General features: G+C 41.3%; 1 protein-coding gene and 1 long non-coding RNA gene across 2 annotated transcripts in view; one reads left to right on the top strand and one right to left on the bottom strand.

The window, feature by feature from the left end:
- The window catches only part of LOC144586038 (uncharacterized), a 208650-nt gene that overhangs the window by 86895 nt on the left and 98474 nt on the right, over window positions 1-23281 (top strand). The window lies entirely within an intron of this gene.
- Window positions 15210-23281, bottom strand: part of LOC110074193 (SITS-binding protein) — a 56577-nt gene continuing 48505 nt past the window's right edge. Inside the window, exon 10 of the mRNA XM_072985576.2 lies at window positions 15210-16489. Within this exon, the coding sequence (XP_072841677.2) occupies window positions 16316-16489 (174 nt within the window). The 3' untranslated portion in view covers window positions 15210-16315. The remainder of the gene's footprint in view (window positions 16490-23281) is intronic.

Here is a 23281-nt window from a genome sequence, read left to right as displayed (position 1 = left end):
GATCACAGGAAGCTCCAGCTTGTCCTTGGATTCTTGCCTCCCCACTACAGCCTTACTCTGCTTTCAAATTGTATCTCCCAGGTGTGTTTTCTTTTTGCTCTCCCTAGATTTCTTGGCTCTGACCTCTTCTGGCTTTGGAATCCTCTCTCCAAGCTGACACTGTGTTTCCTCACCTGTTTTTGTTAGCTTCTGGGCAGTTGGAAATTACCTAGCTCTAAAAGGAGAAAAACCAGCACTCAAGCTGAAATACAGTTAGTTTTTGATAGCTGTACATTTCTGAAGGTTGTAAGGCAGCTCTTCAAAAATATATTGGGGAAACTAGGGCACAAATGTACATATTACATGTTTCAAAACCCCACACACATTGTGTTAGGGGGAAAAGCTTGCAAAGGGGACTTTTTAAAAAGACACCTGATGCTGAAAAAAAAGGTAAAAACAAATGTATTGTAGAAAAATGAGGAAATGAGTGAAACTCACATTTACAGATTCATCCACCCCATCTCTAGGAACTTTGAAACAAATGCCACGTATCCTTAGTTCTGGTTCCAAATAAGACTGACCACAGCCATGATAACATCATCATCATCATTTGCTTTACCTCTGCCCTGCCTTTCCACTACCAGATAGTGTTCACGGGAGTTTACAGCTGTCATAAAATATAATAAAAACATAAAGTAAAGAATAAATTCATCCACAGAATCATTAAAATTAAATTAAATTAAATACAACCATAAAAACTTTTCAAATCAATTGGCTCAACAAATAATAGATTTTTTTAAATCAAGACTAAAAATCACTATAAATTAGAATAGATTATAACCCAATTTTAAAAGGTGTCTTTGCACACTTCTAAAAGGCAGTCAGAGTGAAAGTCTGTGATGAAGGTATTCCGTGGTCTAAGGAGCACAGGAGAAAGCCCTTTCCCTTGTGGTTGTTAAGTGGACCTCTGAAGCTTTTTATATTCTCAAGAGGGCTTCTTCTAAAGTTCTTAACGTCCAGGCTAGTGGCTGCCTCTTGCACCAGCTGAAAATCCCAGACTTTCTTCAAGAAGCAGCCCAGGCAGACTGCACGGCCATAGTCAAGATACAACTGAGAGTGCAGCCAGACAGCAAGAAAGAATCATGCCTGATCACACCAGAAAGTATCACTTTACTAGGAGTGATCTCCCTTAAAGTAACCCTTCCAGCCATGAAGGAATCTTTCCAGTTTGGTCCCAAAATTATTAGCTCTGTTTTACAGTGGCTCAAGTACTTCCTTGGAGGAGAGGTCAGCAGGTGGTGCTAGCGGACTCCTGTTTGACAGCCTATCATCCACTATCCATTATCAATTCGGGCAGGGTTCAAGGATTTTTGATGGTTTAGGTGACAAGGGGCAGCAGAGCTGGGTGTCATCAGCATATTGGTGGTACCTCATTCCAAAGCTCCAAATGACCTACCGCAGAAGCTTTAGAAAGATGTTAAATAAGAAAGGAGATAAGGTAGAGACCTGAAAGACACTACATACCAAAGGCCATGGTGTTGAAATGTTCTCCACCAACCTCACCATTTCACTACTCTGACAGGAATGACTTCAGATCATTTCAGTGTCATCCAGGTGTGTTTGGAGTTGCAGGACCACCGCCTTCTCAATAAGCTCAGCCCAAAAGGATAAATGTAATTAATCAAGACATCTGGGTCAAGGACAGGTTTCTTTCAGAGTTTTCATAATAGCTTCCCTTATATAGGAAGGGGCAGCCCTTTCCTTTAATGAGGCATTTATCACCTCTCTTAACTATGGGGTCAGTCCCACTTTGGCAGACTTGATTAGCTAAGAGGGACAAGGATCAAAAAAGCAGATGGTAGCCCTCATCATTCTAAACACCCGGTCCACATCCTTGAGATCTACAAACTGAAAAGAATCTCAGTGAACAAGACGGACATTTGCTGAAGTTACATAAGCTTGCCCTGCTGTAATACCAGAGTCCACGTCAAAGCAAATCCAATGGACTTTGACTGCAAAACACACAGAAAAACAGCTCACTGTGAACAACTAACTGCTTCAGCACCCTAGCTGCAGGACCTTAGTAAAGACGGTTGTGCACAGCATAGAAAAACACTGCTGATCTGGTATGTGCAGATGTTATGTCAAACAAGCCATTAGCGTTAGTAGCCAATGCGCACAGCATATAGTGTATATTGAACACTGCAATGTGTATAATACTTAAATATGCTTAAATACCATAATCTTTAAATATCTCACTTAACTTGAAAGTCCTATTAGGGTCACTGCAAGTTGGTTCTGACTTTATGAGACATACGTAATTAATGTGATTGTATGGGTAACTGGGTTATAGATCTTATATTATAACCTCTAGTATTGGTTTTGCTATTTCCAAAAAATGTCCATTAAAAAAAAACAGAAAAGCAAAAGAATTTCTGGTATTGTGAAGTGCTTAATAAATGAACCACTTCATAATATTGGCAATCGGAACACTTAAGAAAGCAAAGAAAGACGTGTTGTTTTTTCTTTTTCCCCTCCTTTTTTTTTTAGTGTGTGGCTTGTCTGTTCCATGCAAAAGTGGGGTGGAAAAGGCGAGTGCAGCAGGAAAGCAAAGTGTGAATCGAGAGGTGTGTGTGGATCTGCAGCAGCAGAGTGTTAAAAGTCTCTTTTATTTTCACATGGATACAAATCTCCTGTTCAGATGCGCACACACACTTTCCTTTTTAATCTGTTTAAAAAGGAATTGCCCTTCAAGCAATTCCCATCTCTTCTGTGTGTGTGCTTGTGTTTGTGTGTGCACAAGGTGCAAAAGGGGGGCATCCCTTTCTTTTGCCTCCACTGGCAATATTGGGGGGGGGGCTGGGGGAGATTTCACACTCCCCTTCACTGCATGTCCCGCTCCTTTCTCTCTGCTTCCCCCCCTCCCCGTGTTGCTTCCCCTCTCCAAACAGGGTGTAGCCAAAGAGGAATGCAAGGAGTAGACGGGTGTCTGCCTGATTTCGAACAGCTACTATTTTTAAATTTTGATTTGAGACTGAGCCTTTTGAGTACAGTGCCTCCATCCTTCTAGCATGCCCTTCAGCCAGCAGCTTTATCAGATACAGTACTAGGCGAATAGACTCCTTGGTGAGTGTTTCTCTACCTGCTCTCTTCTCCACTGTAATTCTCTGCTACAACATGGAATTGGCATTGTCCTATGATCTGTTGTTCATGCATATAAATAGTTGCCTTCTCCTTTTCCTTAGATCCCCAGAGTGGCTGGTAATCTGGAAACACTGAAGAACAACTTTTAAAAAATCCATCCAAGTAACACATACTAAACAAAGGAATGTTTTAGGCAGGGAACAGGGTATGATCAGTAAGTAGGCAGTGGCAGAAATGGGAGGAGGAGTGAAATGCCATATAGCTCCCCAGATGTTGATGGAGTGCAGTTCCCATCTTTCCCAGCCCCAGCATAGTTCATTGCAAGGATCAGGGCAACTGTAGTCTAAAAACACCTGGAGGAGCAGAGTTGCTCACACCTCTTCTTTGGTGTTAAATAGCCATTATTTATTTAGTTACTAGCAGGAAGTGTTTCTTTATTCTTCTGGAGCTGTTCTTTGGGTGTTTGTTTTCTTTTTCTTTTCTTTTTTAATTTGGCAGTGCTCCATGTTTCTATTCATGAAATTATATAAGTATCAAGTAACAAGAGGAGCACATTTTTTTTAAAAAAGCAACACTGTGGGCCTTAGGATTAATATGTGTTGTGATGGCTTGGAAAAATGGTTGATTTGTCTTCAAAATGCATAACAATTAAACAGTCTTATGGCACCTTAAAGACTAAACAGTTTTATTTTGCATAGGTTTCCCTGGTTGTGGTCGCCCTTATCAGTGATGGAACAAACAGGCTACAGTTTGCAAAAGCTTATGCTCAATAAAACCTATTGGCCTTCAAGACACCACTGCATCCTGTGTGGTTTTTCATGCAAAAGAGTGACATGGCTGATTTCCCCTCCACCCTTGATATCCACAAAGCACACGTTATAACACGATGGCTTATGCTGTCATAGCACCACCCCCTCTGCTTTCTGCTTTAATGGCAGCCTTCAAGCACAATTACACTTTTTTCTGAAAATGCATAGTGTAAGCATTTAGCAGCCCTAATGGCAAAAAGAATACTACACACCTTATATTCACTTAATCAAGAGGTGTGCCTCTGTTGAAAAAAGGAAATGAAAGATCAGCAATAAGGGAGATTATGGAAGAAAAGACCCAGAGTGTGTAGCTTTAAACAGCTTTTCCACTAGATGTCACTACTATATAGCTTTTAACAGGAGGCTCAAAAGCAGTCATGGGAAGAGAACCCGAATTGTACCTGATAAAGTAAGGAATATAAGAAAGTTCTCAGTATGGTGGAGTGGATGGAGTGACGGACTAGGACTCTGGGGAACAGGGGTTGAATTCCTGAATGGTCAGGGAAACTCACCGGGAGGTGGGGGGGTGGGGAGTGCAACCTCTTCCTGCAGAAAAACAGAATAAGGAACAGTAACAAATCCATTTCAGAACAAGAAATCCACATTAAAAACTCAAGCAAGAAAACAAACAACTTGTATGAAAGACACAGCCATAAGCTTTCAAATAAAAAATCCAAACGGTCCAAGAAGGCTCACCCTTAGTCGAAACACAGGATGATTTTCTTCAAAATTTAATGTAATTTTTAATTTATAAATTTATTGTCATTGTAAGTATATACATAGTATATGCATACAACGAAATTCACACAGACACCCAGAGACCAGACCCACATGCACGCACATAAAAAAATCTCAAAATACTCCCCACCCACTAAAAATCCCCCAGTAAGAACACAAACATCTGCACCACAGGCTAAATAATACTGTCCAACTGTTCACAGCCGGTGGTCTTTAAGTTCATTATTAAGTGCAATTATAGCTCTGAGATAAAAACTATTCAGAAAATGTGTGGTTGAGTCTTAATTGTTCTGTATCTTCTGCCAGACAGCAACAGTTCAAAAAAGTTGTGAGCAGGATGGGAAAAGTCTCTAAGGATGTTGTGTGACTTCCTCAGACAGCGGGATGTGAAGATGTCATCCAAGGTTGATAGCTGGAGCCCAATGATATTCTGGGCAATTTTAATGGTTCTCTGTAGAGCTTTTTTGTCCGCTACAGAGCTGCTCCCAAACCATATGAGAATGCCATAGGTTAGGACACTTCCAATGGTGCCACGATAGTAGGACAGAAGTAAATGGTGAGATAAATTTAATTTCCCGAGCATTCGCAGGAAATACAGCCTCTTCTGTGCCTTCTTCACTAACATGTTGGCATTTATAGTCCATGAGAGGTCCTCTGAGATGTAAGTGCCCAGAAATTTAAAACTACCAACCCTTTCCACTTCCTTGCCATTTATGTACAGTGGTAAATGTACATTTCTCTTCCTCCTAAAATCAGTTATGAGCTCTTTAGTTTTTTTGATGTTAAGTGGAAGATTATTTTCTTTACACCACAGTATCAACCCGTGTACTTCCTTTTTATAAGCAGACTCATTGTTCTTATTTATAAGCCCCACCACTATCATATCGTCCGCAAATGTAATAATTCTGTTGCTGTTATACAGTGGGGTACAATCATGTGTGTACAGGGAACAGAAGAAGGGACTTAGCACACAGCCCTGGGGAGCTCCTGTACTTAGTACCAAGGTAGAAGAATGGTGAGATCCCATCCTTACTGACTGTGGCCTATCTGTCAGAAAGTCCTTTACCCACACACAAATCTTCTGCGGTAATCCCAGGTTGATCATTAAAAAAACAACCTATTGGGTTGAATGCTCTATCAAAAACAGAGCTATAATCCACAAACAACAGCCTTGCATAAATTTCCTGCTGTTCTAAGTGACTCAATACAATATGGAGAACAATGGGCATAGCATCATCAATAGATCTATTTCTCCTGTATGCAAATTGCCATGGGTCCAAAGAAGGTGGAAGACCAGCCTTAATGTAATCCAGCACTGTGAGGTCAGAGCAGAGAGTGAGCCGTCCCCTCGCGAACAGGACACAGAACAGATGAAAGAAATAATAACAGCAGGAAAAGAGAAAGAAGTAGAACAGGGAAAAGGTCAAGCAAGTGATGTACACAAGGAGGAAGAGAAGGAGAGAAGCCACGCGGAAGAACAAGAGACAGAGGGAGAGAGAGAAAGGTGTGAGGAAAGGCGAGAGAAAAGGGATGTGGAAGAGCAAGAGACGGGGGAAGAATAGGAAGGCGCAAGGAAAGTGAACCGTTGGGGCAGTTAGGAGAGGGAGAGGGAGGAAAAAAGGGGTATCACAGAGATGATCAAGAGAGGGTAGATGTGTTTTTAACAACAGAGGAAGGAAACACATCTACAGATGCAAAAAAGGTCTCAGTATTTGAAGAAACAACAGATGATTTAGCTAAAGAAGGTGCGTTTGCTTACAAAGTACCGAGAAAGAGATTAGCCGGGAGTGTCGGAGAGGGAAGAGACGAATGGCCTTGTGAAGAGAAAATCCGTCCGATAATACCAGGTCTTAGTCCTTTAGAATGGACAGTTTTAGTCTTTCCAAGGGGTCAAGGTCCAGAGCAACAAGTCTATCCAGCAGACCCAAGCTACATGAGGGAGAAACAGGCAGAGGGGCAATGGGCTCGCCACCCGTGCTGCGGGACTTTATGCAACGGACGCAAGCAACAACTGAGAGACATTAACCAGGAAAAGTCATTGTTATGGATGTGGGACAATTCCCCACCTCAGTTATCTGTTTGCTGTTCTAACCAGTTGAACAAAGTTGAAGCAATAGGTTCTGTTTATAAAAGTTCTTTTACTCAAAATAATGACTCATCTTTTACAGTACAAGAAAGGGAACAGACTCAGGGAAAGAACAAACCTTTTCACAAGCACCAATCTCTCAAAACATTTCATAATAACATATGTTAAAGCTACTGGTCTATAATCATTGAGAGATAACCACAGCTGACTGCTTGGGGACTGGCACTATAATAGATGTCTTCAGACAAGTGGGGACAGAATAGTGCAACAAGGATAGATTGAAAATATCCGTTAATTCTGCAGTGCAGCCCCTAACAACTCGTCCCATGATTCCATCTGGTCCAGCTGCTTTTTGAATGTTAATATTCTGGAAATCCTGTCTCACATCTGAAATCTCCAGTAGTAGTGGTTGTCGATGGTAGATTCTAGTGATACACTATAGATAGTAGGTGCTGGAATAATGGTTGTTCCTGTTTCCACCTCAAAACGGCTGAAGAATTGATTCAACTGCTCAGCGAAAAAATCACTGCTGCTAAACAGACTGTTTTTGTTACTCTGCCCCGTGATTTGTCACAGGCCATGCCATATCCAACGAGTGTCAGAGCTCTCAAGATGTTGCTCAATCCTCTGACTGTACATAGCTTTGGCATCCCTAATACTCTTTTTCAATTTAGCTCTGGCCTCTCTATACTGTAGCACATCACCAGAATGAAAAGCAGCATTTCTGGCTTTTAGTAAAAGGCACACTTCTCTGTTTAGCCGAGACTTGTTATTAGAAAACACTTGTACTTGTCTGGTGGTAGTAACAACATCGATACAGCTTTTGATGTAAAACAGTACTGTCGAGGTATAAGTATCAACATTGCCCTCCTCAAACAGTGCCCATTCAGTGCTCCTAAAGCAATGTTGAAGTTGCTCAGATGCACCCACTGGTCACACTTGTATTTCTCTAGTTGATGGTCTGATTCTGTTAACAAGAGGTCTGTACGATGGAATCAAAAACAGAATCATATAATCTGACTGTCCCAAACTCGGCATTGGCTTCATCTTATATCCATGCATGATGTTACTATATACCTGATCCAAGGTATTTTTCCCTCTAGTGGGACAGTCTATGTACTGATAAAACTAGGGAGGACAGTCTTTAAATTGGCTTGATTGAAATCACCTGCTACCGCCAGCATTCCATCTGGGTAGGCCTGCTGCTGTTTGCTGATAGCAGTTAACATTTTAACAAACAGCAAACATATCAGAAAAGAAAGAGCCAACCAGATTTTCAGTGGAAAAAAGAGACACTCCAGAACAAGCTGGAGCTAAAATAAAAATGGTTGGCCTAAGATGTCCCAGTGGATTCATGTCTGAGTTGATATTTGAACCAGATAATTTCTTGCTTATCATTCTCATGTTCCCTATGTCAAATTTACCATCTTCGGTGGACAAAACCATACACTTCAAGGAGATGACAGAGTGAGATGCTTCCTTCAGTCTGAGCCTCAAACTACCCCACTTCCACACAAAACCCCCAGTTCATGCAGAGTTCATCTTGCTTCTAGCTTCTTGACCTGGTGTATCATTCTTGAAATCCAAGGATTGTAGCAAAGAAACCCAGAGCACAGGCCACCAACCCTCTCAGAAGAAAGAGACTGCTTTGGTTGCCTTGGTGGATGACCTATGCTGGCCACTGGATAGAGGGAGTATGTCCCTGTTGGTTCTGCTGGACCATCCAGAGGCTTCGATATCATCAGTCACAGTATGTATCCTTCTGGATCATCTCTCTGGGATGCGACTTAGAGGCACTCTGTTACGGTGGCTCTGGTCCTTCCTGGAGAGGAGAACCCAAAAGGTTGTACTGAGGAAGTCTTGTTCAATGCCCTGGTCATTGGATTATGGTATCCCTTGGGATTCTGTGCTATTCTGCATATTATTTGACACCAATGTGAAACCTCTTGGAGGGGTTGTCCAGAATTTTGGGATTCGGTGTCACTAGTATGCAACTGACATCCAATTCTCTCTCTCCTTTCCATCTAAATCCAAGGAAGTTGTTTTGGTACTCTGTTGTTATCTGGTATCAGTAAATGAACTGCTGGATAGCTCGATGGTTTAGATTTCTGACTGTGAAGTCAGAAGTTGGGAGTTTGATTCTGTGCCTCTTTAACAGGGCTGGACTTGATGATTTATAAGGTCCCTTCCAGCTTTGCAGTCCTAAGGTGGTTAATGGATTTAATAATAGCTAACAAACCAAAACTTAATCCATACAAGACAGAGGCGATCCTGGTCAGTCAAAAAGCAGACCAAGGAACAGGGATCCAGCCTGTGATAGATAGGATTATACTCCCCCTGAAAACACAGGTGTTCATCTTGAGTGTGCTTCTGGATTTGTCTCTAAGCCTGGCTGCTCAGGTTTTGGCAGTGGCCAGGACTGCATTTGCACAGTTAAAACAGGTGTCCCAGCTGTGCCAATTCCTGGATATGTCTTATCTGACCATGATGACAAATGCCTCAATTATAACCCAGCTGGATTCCTGTAATGTGCTCTATGTGTGCCAGCCTTTGGAAAGTGTTTGGAAGCTTCAGAGGGTCCAAAATGCTGCAGCCAGATTGTTAACTGGGGCTGGTTATGGGGATCACATAACCTTTGGCTCCATTGGCTACCTGTCCAGTTCCAGGAACAATTCAAAGTGCTGGTTTTAACCTGTACAGTCCTAAACAACTTGGGTCCAAACTATCTCAAAGACAGCATCTTGCTTTCTCTTTTAGGCAGCCTTTTTCTTAGTGACTCTAAGAAGGGTTCTTTTAAAAAAAAGATTGTTGTGTTTTTACTGTTCTTATCTTAAATGTGTTTTTACTGTTTTTATCTACTAATTTTAATATTATATTTGTTTAATTTTAAAAAAAATATTTTAATGTATGCTTTTAGCTTCTAAAATTGTTTCTTTTAATCCTGTAAGCTGCCTTGGATCATTTTTAGGAGAAAGGCAATGTATGCATGTATCTATGTAGAAAGAAAGAAAGAAAGAAAGAAAGAAAGAAAGAAAGAAAGAAAGAAAGAAAGAAAGAAAGAAAGAAAGAAAGAAAGAAAGAAAGAAAGAAAGAAAGAAAGAATCCCTGTGATAGGAGATTTGAATTCAACCTTTTACAAAAGCCAACTAAACAAAATATTCACAGTAATGTAAAACAAAGCTTGTACAGAAAACATTAGAAAATAAAAAAGCAGAATATGTTAAAAAGAAACAGATTCTTTTTAGAATACTTTTAAAAATGCCCATAGGCTTCCTGCTCTGCTCCTCCTGGCAAATGTGAAGTACTGTACAAAAAGAGGGAATATGTTTGCAACTTGAGACTGATAAATAGTCAAGGAGTACCTTACTTCTTTAAATGAGTTCATATCTCCCAGGCCGGATGAACTGAATTCAAAGATATTGAAGGAACTGAATGAAAAGATTACAGAACCACTACTGTTTTCTTGAAATCATGGAGGATGGGTAAAGTACCAGATGATTGGAGGAGAGCTAATGTTGTCCCTATCTTCAAAAAGGGCAAAAAGGAGGAACCTGGGAACTGCGACTGCTCTGCCTGACATCAATCTCAGGTAAAATTCTGGAAGAGATTATAAAGCAGTCACCTTGCACACACCTTGAAAACAATGCAACAATAACTAGAAGCCAATATGGATCTGTCAAGAACCAATCCTGCCAGACTAACCTTATCTCATTTTTTGATCTGACAACCTCCTTGATAGACAGAGGGAATGTTGTAGATGTAATATATCTTGACTTCAGCAAAGCTTTTCACAAAGTGCCCCATCATATTCTGATTAGCAGGCTAACTAGGTGTGGGCTGGATAGAACAATGTCAGGTGAATAGACAATTGCTTACAGAATCGTATTTAGTGCTTCTCAATGACTCCCTCTCAAACTGGAAGAAAGTAACAAGTGGCGTACCCCAAAGGTCAGCCCTGGGCCCAGGCATCTTCAAAATTTCTATTAATGACTTGGATGAGGGAGTGCAGGGAATATTTATCAGATCTGTGGATGACACAAAATTGGGTGGAATAGCTAATACCTGGTAGATAGGAACAAAATTCAAAAACATCTTAATAAGCTTAAACACTGGTATGAAAATAACAGAATGAAATTTAACAGTGATCAGTGCAAAGTTATACACCTAGAAGAAGAAAACACCAAATGCAAAGTTACAAGATGGAGGAAACTTGGCTCAGTAATACTATGACTGAGAAGGATCTTGGAATTGTTGTAGATCAAAAGCTGAATGTGAGCCAACGGTGTGATGTGGCTGCAAAAAAGGCAATAGCTATTTTAGGATGCATTAACAGAATATAGTCTCCAAATCCAGTGAGGTACTAGGTAAAGGTTCCCCTTGACATTTAGTCCAGTCATGTTCGACTCTAGGGGGTGGTTCCCATCCCTGTTTCCAAGCCATAGAGCCAGCATTTGTCCGTAGACAGTTTCCGAGGTCACGTGGCCAGTGCGACTAGACACAGAATGCCATTACCTTCCCACCGAGGTGGTGCCTATTTATCTACTTGCATTTTTACATGCTTTCAAACTGCTAAGTTGGCAGGAGCTGGGACAAGCAATGAGAGCTCACGTGGATTCGATCTTACGACTGCTGGTCTTCTGACCTTGCAACACAGAGGCTTCTGCGGTTTAACCTGCAGCACCACCACATTCCCTAAAGGTACTAGTCCCCCTCTATTCTGCACTGATTATTCCTCATCTTGATTCTTACCAGATCTTACTCTAACAGGCTCAGGGCAAAGCTTCCAATGGAATTTACATACCTTCTCAGCACAATAAAAGTCCACTACACTACCCCAGACTACATTGATATACAATATGTGACTTTTCCCCATAAAAGAAAGTTGGCATCTGAAGTAAAAAATGCTCAGATCCTTCAAGTGATAGAAATGATGGTTGCTGTAGGGCTCTCTACATATTGTGGGCCTTCGGCCAACATCCCAGGTTTCAAAATGTAGGAGTGCTGGGTAAGGTCTTCCTTATCAAAGGATGCACCTGTAAGTCTGTCTCTGTTGCAGGCTAATTGCTGTGCACAGCATGTTTTATGACTTACAGGGCAAGAGGTTGTTACATACTCGTTATTTTTAATGCCCAATTCAAACACAAGCCTTTGCTTAGGATTTCTTGGGCACACAGTCCAATTCTTTCTTTCAGCTGACTATCCAACATGGAAACCCCTTGTCCAGTTTTAAAAAGGATTAGATGACAAACCTCTTGTGTCCTCCCTTTCATGTAAGGTTGGTTTTTTTTTAAATTTACGAATAACCAAACATAGTCAGTTTACCTTTCTTCTGAATGACCGTATGAGTTTGGTAATCATCACCATCATTGTGTGCTGTCAGGTCCATTCTGATTTATGGCAGCCTTTTTCAAGGTTTTCCATGTGGAGTGTACTCAGAAGTGGTTGACCATTCTCTTCTCCTGGGGGCGCCCTGGGACTATGCAGTTTGTGTAATGACTTTGCATACCCACTCCCTGCTCAGTCTCTGTCCTATATACCCGTGCATGCAAATATGTGAGCATGCACAGACATGCACACACGCATTGCTCCCAGGTAATGATCCTGTCTGCAAAGCAGTCTCCCCTGTATTTGCATATTGCTGCAATACACATCACAGTTATTCACAGACTAAAGCAGAAAGACGACTTTGGTACCTCTGCCAAATACTGTACCTTCTAGTTAGAATTCAGTTCCCAGCCACCCAGAGCTTATTGAGAGCCAATGGCTTTGGAGAAAACATGCCAGTCCAGCAAAGCCAAAGTTCTTGCACATCATTATTTATTTATTTCACTTCCTTTCTGCCAGGCCCTCTGAGAACCCTGAGGTCATTTCACATTTTGAGGCTCTCTTGTTGTTTGGGAAGAGGGGTAAAAAGCATTTTAATGTAAAGAATGACATGTTTAAAAAAAGGATTAAAGTGCACAAAAAAAAAAAAAAAGGAAGAGGCTCTCAGAGCCACTTATAATATAGGTAGTAATATATTCTTGGCCTCAGGCATACAGTTTAAACAAGGAAGACAGAAGCAATAAGTGAAATAGAGGGAGAAAAATGAGTTCAACTTTTATCTTTTAGAAAGAGAGGCCTGGCACTATTATGGAGCTGCAGGAGACTTTGTTGGCTGCCTAGACCCCCCCTCCCACCCCATTAATGCATGAAATGCAGAGTCAGAGCGACTACAGCAGATGCCTGTTTTGCCCCAATCCTGAGCTGCCTGCCTAGCCCAGCCACTTCCTGGATGGCTCTTTATAATGTCTGGTTCCAAGGGCTCCTCAGTACCAAACCTATGTGTGACTGGTGGCTCAAAAGGTCGTTTAGGATCCAGGCATTAAAAATAGTCAGCCAAGAAGAAGCAGCCAGGCTACTGAGATGGCCTGGAATGGCCATGCCTGCCTTCCAATTCTTCACTGCTGAGGGGAAGACAGTGCAGCCACCTTCACTGCCCATATGAGCATTGCCATGTGAGATGGTGCACCTGTGTAGAAAGGGGTAAAGTGCTTCTCTTCTGGTCTTAGGGCATGGAAGACTTTGTATTGCCCCTAAAACAAAAAACACACAACAGCAACAAATTTGTGTCATCTTACAAGCTATCAGATATTTGAAATGTACCAGGCTAGTCCCAACTAGTTCCTTCAGTTTTTCCTCACAGGACTTGTTTCATATGTCCCTGACCAGCTCAGGGTCAGACTAGACAGTAAAGGGAAATTGCATTCCCTAAGATTACATTTTCTCTGCCAGAGGGGGATTTCTTCAGAGATATGTGTCACAGCAACCAGACTTGCAAATTCAGCCAGGGTGTGTTTGCCTTTTAGAAATCAACCACAAAACAAAGTAAATTAAATGCTGGATATGTCTGTGAGCAGAACGATGTGCGATGACAACCATCTTCTGCAACCTGGAGGTGCACTTTGCCCCCCCCCAAAAAAAACCAGAGTCAATGGATCATCTAGTACAATCCTTATTTATTTATTTATCCTTCCTGCAATCTGTTCCAGTTTGTTTGCAACCTTCCTAAAGAGTGGTGCTGCTGATAGGAGGATGGAGGAGTAATAATATTTTATGGTCAGTGCATCCTAAAATTGCATCACTTTTTTTACAACTGCATCAGACTGTTCACTCAATGGATGACTGATTAAAACCCTAAGATCCTTTTCATACATCTCACTGCCAAGTAAGGTATTCCTCATCTGCTGTGCAATTGATTTTTATTTTTGTCTAAATGCAGAACTTTGCATTTTGTTCACTTTTGTTCTCATTCTATCAAGCTAATGTCATTCCTGTCTTGTGAGTCTTCACCTGCTTCTTTCAGTTTTCTTTGCGCTGTCTGCAAACCCGATAAATATTCCATTCATCTCTGTATCTTCTGTCATCTACAAAAACGTTTGAGGCGTATCAGGCCCAGTACAATGCTCAAGAATTCCCACCGGTTGGATAAGGAGCCACCTTATCTGACCGGTGTACAGTTTTCCAAACAGATGCATTGCCTAATGACATTTTATACCAGCTTGCTTTTCAATCAGTTTATTCAAAAATTGCAGAGTAGACTGAGTTTACCTTAGTTTTTTTTCTTTTGTCAACTTCCCCTGATTTCGAGTGTTCTCTGTTTTAATATGATGCCTCTTTAGTCTTTTGTAACCACAGTAAGCACATGCCTTAAGATATTATACAAAACTGACACTGCTTTTACAATCCGTTAGACAGATAAGGCTCAAAGGAGCTAACATCTAAAAAACTTTCCACACATGGGGCTTAAAGAGTTCTTCCTCTGAATGATTTGCAATGTAAATGTAAAACCTACTTTTGGGCAAACAGAAAATAGGTGTTTGCTTGCTGTGGTCTACTGCCTTCATATCATCGTTGGTGCAAATATTATTCACCACTATAAAAACACGAATAAGTTGTGTCTGCAAGATTTAACTAAGAATTATTAAATTAAGTTTTTGAAAGCCTAAATCCATATAGAATTCTCTTCCCAGCTGGTGCCCAATCATACATAATTATTACACACACTTCAGAAATCTTCCTTGACTTCCAAGAGAGTATGCTAACATGGGGTTAGCATACCAATGTGTCTCAGAGAACATCTCATTAATCTTTCTGAGTATTACCTGGTTCCTTTTGTTATATCAATTTTTAACAGACAGAATCAGAATGAGATTCTCAGTCACTTAAGGATAGTGTACATTTTAAAGTCTCATTCAGCTCCCCTAGAAGCTGGAAAAGTTAGAAGGTTTTTTTTTTCTTGACTTCAATAACTAGGAGCCCTGGCAATCATTATGGCTGTGTGCTGGTTGATTTTTGAGAGCTATAATCCAAAAACATTTGCAAAGTACTTAGTCTAACCTCCCCCTACTCTTCTAGGTGACCAGTGAGGGTTTTCAAAATTGGGACCAGATAAGGTATACAAGAAGTTAACATATAACAGAATTGCACAACCTTTATTCTGTTGAGAGAGCTACATTTGGTTTTGTGGGTAATCTCATGGAGGTCACATGCTATGCAGAGGGATGTGACACAGGTATCACATGTAGGGATGTGTGGTGCACAGAAAATCTTACCAAAGCCAGAATACAAGAGATTGCTGCTGCTTATATACGTCCACTCTGTTTTCTTTCTTACTCTGACTGGCAACCAATATAACTTTTTTCATGTGAAACTTGTAACTTAGACCATCAATTGCAACTTCCAACCTGTGCTTCAATTGTTCCCTTTTGTAATACTTGTAGAAGGCCCTGCTTCTATTATGCTTTTAATGGCTTGTTTTATTAGGCTTCTTTCAATTTGATTTGTGTGGATTAGGGATATTATTGTTTTTATTGTATGCTGCCTGAGAGCTAATGGCTATGGATTACCTAATAAATCTTACTTATAACTCAATAGATCTATGTGAAAGTGTGTATATTTGTGTATATTGGTTTCTCATGTCTACCCTACAATACAGGGCAGAAGAATAGCTTCTGCCAAAAGAACTAGGCAGATGTTGTTCCACAAAAATGCTTCAAGGTCTATTGTTTTTGAAAACTGGGTAGTGGAAAGAAAACCATTTCAAATGTGCACTTTTCATATCTGCTTTAATATGTTGTTTCTGGAAAAGTGCATCTTGCTAAAATCAAAGCCATTTTCAAAGGAAGACAGAATTTCTTTTGGTTGTTGTGGGTTTTTTGGGCTCTTTGGCCGTGTTCTGAAGGTTGTTCTTCCTAACATTTCGCCAGTCTCTGCATCCTTTTCAGGAGATGGGTGATTTCCATCACCCAGGAGATGGGTGATAGTACAAAAGCCTATTTCACAGCCATAAATACTCAACTCCCAAGCAAACTACACCAGAGCACAGAGTGCTATCCTCTGAAGATGCCGTCCACAGAGACTGGGAAGAACAACCTTCAGAACATGGTCAAAGAGCCCAAAAAAACCCACAACAACCATTGGATCCCGGCAGTGAAAGCCTTCACGAATACACAGAATTTCTTTGTCAGCCATCCTTCTCCAAAGTACAAGTACTTCTGAATCTGGGGCAACTTGGAATCTAATAAGTCTTGAGAAAAACTGGCACATCCAGAAGTGTAACAGAGTAGTTTCTGATGAAAGTCCCTCCATCAAACACTTGGGCAGTGTTGGCATCCATCCACCTCTGACCTTCTCCGGGCAAGTAGATGTCTCTCTGACTTTGTCCTTGTTCTGTTATTGGGGCAACAAGTACCTGAATTGAAACAAAGAAGGAAATTTAAAGTCATTGCTAGGAACATCTCCCAAGTAGATGGTGGGAATGCTGTAAACATAATATATCTTGACTTCAGCAAAACTTCTGACAAAGTACCCTGTGATATTCTGATTAGCAGGTTAACTAGGTATGGATTGGATATAACAACTGGATACACAGTTGGCTACAGAATTCTACTCGGAGAGTGATGATTAATGGCTCATTCCCAGACCCAGAGGGGACAACAAGTCTGGGGCCCAGTGCTATTCAATATTTTTTATTAATGACCTGGATCAGGGAATACAAGGAATGCTAATCAAATTTGTGGATAACACAAAATTGGGTGGAATAGCTAACACCCTGGAAGACAGAAACAAAATGATCTTGATAGGCCTGGGATTGAAAACAACAGAAGGAAACTCAACAGGGATAAGTGCTAAGTACTGCACCTGGGAAAAAGAAACCAAATACACAGTTACAAGATTGGGGATATCTGACTCAGCAATACTACAAGCAAGAAGGATATTGGAGTCATTGTAGATCACAAGCTGAATATCAGCCAACAGTGTGATGTGGCTACAAAAAAGGGAAATGCTATTTTAGGTTGCATTAACAGAAGTAGTCTCCAAATCCCATGAGGTACTAGTTCCCCTCATCTTGAGTATTGTGTCCATTTCTGGACACACACTTCAAGAAGGATGCTGACAAACTGGAACAAGTTCAGAAGAGGGCAACAAGGATGACAAGGAGGCTGGAAACCCAGCACTATGAAGAAAGACCAAAAGAACTGGGAATGTTTAGCCTTAAGAAAAGAAGTCTGAGAGGAAATAAGTACTTTTCAAATACTTGAAAGGCTGGCATACAGAGGAGGAGCAGGATCTGTTTTTGATCATCCCAGAGTGCAGGACACACAACAATGGGCTCAAGTTAAAGGAAGTTAGATTTTGGTTGAATATCAGGAAAAATTTCCTAACTCTTAGAGCAATACATCAATTACCTCAAGAGGTGGTGAGCCCTCCAGCACTGGAGGCATTCAAGAGAAGTTTAGACAGCCACCTGGCAGATATTATTTGATTTGGATTCCTGCATTGAGCAGGGGGTTGGACGCAATGGCCTTATAAGCCCCTTCCAATGTCATGATTCTGTGTGTGTGTGTAGCAAGGACTATGACATCACCACTACAGCACTAATCTCAAAAATACCAGAGGAAACGATAAAATATATAAGAGTAGGGGGCATTTTTGATTGCGTTGTCTTCTCATACCATACTAATGGTGATGGAGTTATCTGGAATAAGGAACCTCCAGTGCAATGAGCACTATTAGCACTCCATCAGTACGATTCATCTTAAACACTGTTTCCTTACAATTCTTTTCCATTTAGCACCAAATATTCATTAACATTCTGTGACATCAAAGGAGCTTAGCTAATGATCTTCAGCATTTTCTGTGTGTATCCACACCCTTCTCCCTCCAACAGTACAATACGGTTTGGGTAGAACAAATTTATAGCCTAATATCTAAGCAAACTATAATCATAGCCAATTGGTATTTGGCAAAAGCCTTTGGTACTTTGCCCCCACCAGTTCCTTCTGGCACCAGTTGTCACTGGTTGCTGTTAAGTCAGTGTCAGCCATACTGACTCCATGAGCCAATGATCTAACTGCATAAATGCAGTATCTCTGTGGAGTAATTTAATCAAGGGTGGCTCATAGATTGGAATGGGGGGACACGTAACTCCAAAATGCGGTGTGGGGAGGAACTGCCCTGATCATGAGCTGTCTATTAATTTAACTAATACTAAAGGTTCTGTATACTGTTAAAATGTGGCCATTCTTCTCCAATGCATGGGAATTTCTTGATGAGTGACAGACTAGAGTTTCAGTTTGTACTTACTGTAACTGGAATTGCCAGGTATTGTAAACATACTGTGTTGTAGTTTCAAGACTGAACTTTCATTTCAGCTTTGGGCCCTGGTCCTTCTGAGGAAATGTCTGATGTTCTACTTTTGTGTTTGCATTAGCTGTCTCTTACCAAACAACCGCATATTGTCAACAGAAACTGTATATCTGCATCAGAAACTGTCCAGTGCAATTGCACGGAAAGGAAATATATTATGATGATAACTCATAAACTCAAATTCCACCTGTCTGTTGCTCGACTGCTGCTTGTCCGGTGAAATCCCATTTGTCTGCTGCTTTTCAATGAGGCTGGCCATGACATTGGATTTAAAGCAAACAAACAAAAATCTGAGAGCCAAAGAGGGGCTGGCAAACAATCCGTTTGCAGGGGGAAGTTGACTGAAAATGTAGTAGAGATTATCCAAGATTGGGGACATTGATCCTTATGCTGTTTGTGCTTCCCCTCTGGAACCTTTAAAACTGGTTTTCTCACAGTGGAGCACCATGAATGAAATAATCTCCAATGAGGGCAAAACATCTGAAAGGTCCTGTCCTTCCATATATGCCTACCCATATGCTTATATAATCCCTAGAGACTATTTGGCTTAGTCTAGTAGATGTGGAAATGCTTAGAATGCAGTTGTATCTCTAACCTTTCCATTTAGAAAGAGAGAGAATGGCATAGAGGGACTTCTTGAAGCTACTTGAAACATAGTCACACAGAGGAGGAGCAGGATCTGTTCTTGGTCATTCTAAAGTGCAGAACATGTAATCATGGATTCAAGTTGCAGGAAGCAAGATTTCAGTTGAATATCAGGAAAAACTTCCTAACTATTAGACCAGTATGACAATGGGACCAATTACCTTGGGAGGTGGTAAGTGCTCCAGTCAAGAGAAAATTAGGCAATTATTTGTCAGATATACTTTGATTTGGACTCTTGCATTGAGCAGGGGGTTGTACTTGATTATGATATAGGTTTCTTCAAACTCATTCTATGATTCTGACAAAAGCAATATTAGTTTTCCAGTGCTGGAGTTCCTCTGAGGGAAGTAAAGACAGGTTCATGGATATCTGTTTTGCGGAACAGAAATATATTCAGATGAGCCAGTGACATTCTAGAGAGCTGACTTGGAATGATTCTAACACAGCAGAATGTGATAGCCAGCCTCAGTATAACCAAAAAAGCCCATCTATTTCTGTATTGAGAAGCCAATCCTAAACAAAGCTAATTAAATATGATCTCAGTATAAATATTTATACTGGTTTCCCTTCCACATGAGTATTGTATTCTTTTCAGTCACATTGTTTCTACGTACAACCAGACTGTTGAGAATATTGCCTTTTAACATAGCGGATTTTTGGTTTACTGCCAGGCCGTGTTCCTTACTACAGCATTTTAAATATATATATATATAGGCACAGCCCTGTGGAAGTTTTGCACAAAATGGTATTCGCCCTGACTCATGAAAAGGCCAGGGATGCCAGTTTAAACTATGTCCCCATATATATAAATAAGAAAAGGCTTTTGACTGCCAATTTCCCCCTCTCTCTGCTGATTCCTGCATGGTGGGCTGAAGCAAATGGAACTAAGGAAACCCGACTTCCCAGGTGGGACTTCCCAGTGGATCCATTCGCATTTTTCCCACTTTGTAGTTGTACCCCTTATATGGATAGAGTGGGAGAGATGGCAACAGCAAAAAGACCAGTAGCAGCAAGAACTATAAACAGAAATATAGACAGGGCTCAGAGTTTTGAAAAAAATACAACATTGAGACAGAAATCAATGTAAGAAAGGTAAGAAAGGATTTAATTTTCAAGGCAGTCTACCAGTTTTGGGAGGAGATTTCTCATCAGGTTTCACTTTAGGTGTCAAAATGTCCACAGCAGTCACTGGTATACCTCTCTCTATTATAGATGCCAATTTTGTATGAAGACACTTTCTGAGTATGCAGAAAGGTAATACAGTGGTGCCTCAACTTACGTACGTCCCTACTTGCGGACCATTTCGACATACAACCAGCTCTGGCCGCAAAATTTTGCTTCGACTTGCGGCCTGAGCTTGGACTTGCAACCAGGAAAGGCAGGAGGGAAAGGCAGGAAATTCGAACCCTTGGTGGCAAAGAAGCTGCTGCTTTGTAGCTCTTTTGCCCCAACAGTTAGGGAAAGGGATGTGGCAGCGGCAGCCCAGTGCTGGGAGGCTGAGCCTGGCCAGGATGCTCCAGCCGCTTGCCTCCCGACAGGCTCCTAAGGCGGGGCTGGCCATGGCAGAGGGCGAGGCCGGGGTGAGCAGCCAGAGCATCCCGGCCAGGCTCAGCCTCCCAGCACCGGGCTGCCACCACCACTGCCGCGATCAGAGGAGGCTTCGGACTGGTAAGGTAAGCTTGCAATGTTTTACAGCATTCATTCATTTATCTATCTATTTATTTATTTACCTACCTACCTACCTACCTACCTACCTACCTACCTACCTACCTACCTACCTACCTACCTACCTACCTACCTACCTACCTACCTACCTACCACCTACCTACCTACCTACCTACCTACCTACCTACCTATTTTGGGTTTTTTAAAAATGCTGGAACAGATTAATCGTGTTCCCATGCATTTCAATGGGAAATGATGCTTTGACTTGCGACCATTTTGACTTATGTCCATCTTCTGGAACGGATTATGGTTGTAAGTTGAGGCACCACTATACAGTACATGGAATGGTGAGCTCAACAAAAAACTGTGGGAGAAGGAGGAAAATCCTATGCTTGCAGCTTTTTTCTTTAAAAACAACAAGGAAAAAAACACAATTTAAAATATGAAAGCAGAAATATTTATCAAAAAGATTTTAATGATGCTCTTCTTAAAGAGCCCACTCTAAATTTTAAAAAGCCACCATTATATACTAAACACCGTAGCACTTTTGAGTGATTAATGAGCTGCAAGTGAAAATCTTCTTACGATTAAAGATGGCATTGCAGAGCCTACCACGAATCAGTCTTAGAACCAAATACCCTAAAGATCAATGTGTCATCAATGCCTTCAGCCTGCAAAAAAAAATTATCAAATAAAAAATGATCCCAACTATTTAATTGGATATTGGATGCTTTTGAACTTTAATTGGGAAGGTAATTAAAACGTTAATTGCTCTTTAATCTTTTTTTCCAGTCACTTGTTAATGCTAATTGATTCTAGCATTGATGTAATATGCAGCTTGTCTGTTAACTGGGACAAACAAGATTTGGAATATTTGGCAATACCATTGGCACGCACACAGTTGGGACAGCAAAAACTGGAGAACACCAAAGTGCCTGTGGAGGATTCTATGGATAGAAGACTTCCTGCCACATCCTGGAGGAGAAAATGTGTGGTGCTGATGCCTAACTTCAGTCATGGGCTTTCAGGTAACGATGAATGAAAGAACGCATGGAAGAGCTGATCACATTTGTTTTCATTGTCTTCCATCACTTTCTCTGAGAGAGTCTCAGAATGACTAATAATCTGCTTTGATATGGATCATCTATTGGTATCTGTCACTCTGTCATTCATCACCTTTGTTCATCCCATGTACATAAAATCACCTCACATTCATATTTCAATAACCCACATGCCCCACTCTCCCTGCCCAGCTGCTGCCACCACTGCTGTGGACTTCTCTTCCTTGCCTAATCGGCCCCAATGCTCTTCTTTCTCCTGCTTCACACGCCACTTCTGTGCACCTCACACCTCTTTGCCAGGCAGGCCAGCCTCGCCACTCTTCTTTCCCCTCCTTCCTGCTGCGTGCCTCCGTAATTTGCCCAGCAGCCAGCCTGTTCTTTCCTCCACTTCTTGCCATAGGTGTCCGTGCCCAGTCAGCACCCCCCTTACATAGCAAACAGAAGGGCTGGTACACAGAAAAAAATGGAAAATGGAAGAAATATACAGCAAGGTAAGCCATGGAATTGTGTTACCCAAACTAACAGAACTGAAATTGAAACAGACATTTCAGACATGCACACCCCTATGGGACTCCCTTCTGAGAAAGGCAGAGGCAGTAGACTGTGGATCTGACAAGATTCCCCAGGGGGTGTATTGTCCGCCTCAGAGAGACAGCCAAGACTCATCTAACCCACTAACCAACATCTTTTCGTTCCGAACCACAAAGCAACAAATTATTTTACCAGACACAACCTTCAAAGTACAGTATTGCAAGTAATTAAGAGGTTCCGAGTATTAAGGTGAACAATACCACTAGTTTTCTCATCACTCCTTTGTGTCAGACATGGTAGCCCAGGAAGAAAGGCAAGATTACTGGAAATGAACAAACAGTTGCATGGATGGAGTTATTGGGAAAGATTTGGCTTTTTGGACCCTAGTCTGCACTTCCATGTAAAAGGACTCCTAGCAAATGATGGGGTGCACCTTACAGATTTTGGGATGAAGTTGTTTGCTAGAAATACTATAAACCAGGTCAACTGGGCTTTAAACTGAACCTTATGGGAGAGGAAGACAGTGTTCCAGAGGCCAGAAGGACAGTAAGTACTCAGGACAAGAATGTAAGTGATGCACCAAAGTGATGGAGCAAGAGCACATCTCTGGATGGGAAAAGACCAAGCCCAATGAAGCACATTAGAGGGAACTGAGTATGTTTAGCCTGGAAAAGAGGAGGCTGAGAGCTGACATGATAGCTATCTTTAAACATTTTGAAAGGCTGCCATGTGGAAGATGGAGCTCTGTGGTTCCAGAGGACTTGAAGCAATCGATCCAAATTACAAGAAAGGAAATGTCAGCGAAGAAGAAGAAGAAGAAGAAGAAGAAGAAGAAGAAGAAGAAGAAGAAGAAGAAGAAGAAGAAGAAGAAGAAGAAGAAGAAGAAGAAGAAGCATTTCCTGACAATGAGAGCTGTTCAACAATGGAATGAA

Source organism: Pogona vitticeps, chromosome 1 (assembly GCF_051106095.1).
Source record: "Pogona vitticeps strain Pit_001003342236 chromosome 1, PviZW2.1, whole genome shotgun sequence".
Classification (NCBI taxonomy): domain Eukaryota; kingdom Metazoa; phylum Chordata; class Lepidosauria; order Squamata; family Agamidae; genus Pogona; species Pogona vitticeps.
Note: the sequence above shows the minus strand (reverse complement) of the source record. Positions and strands in the feature narration are given on the sequence as shown.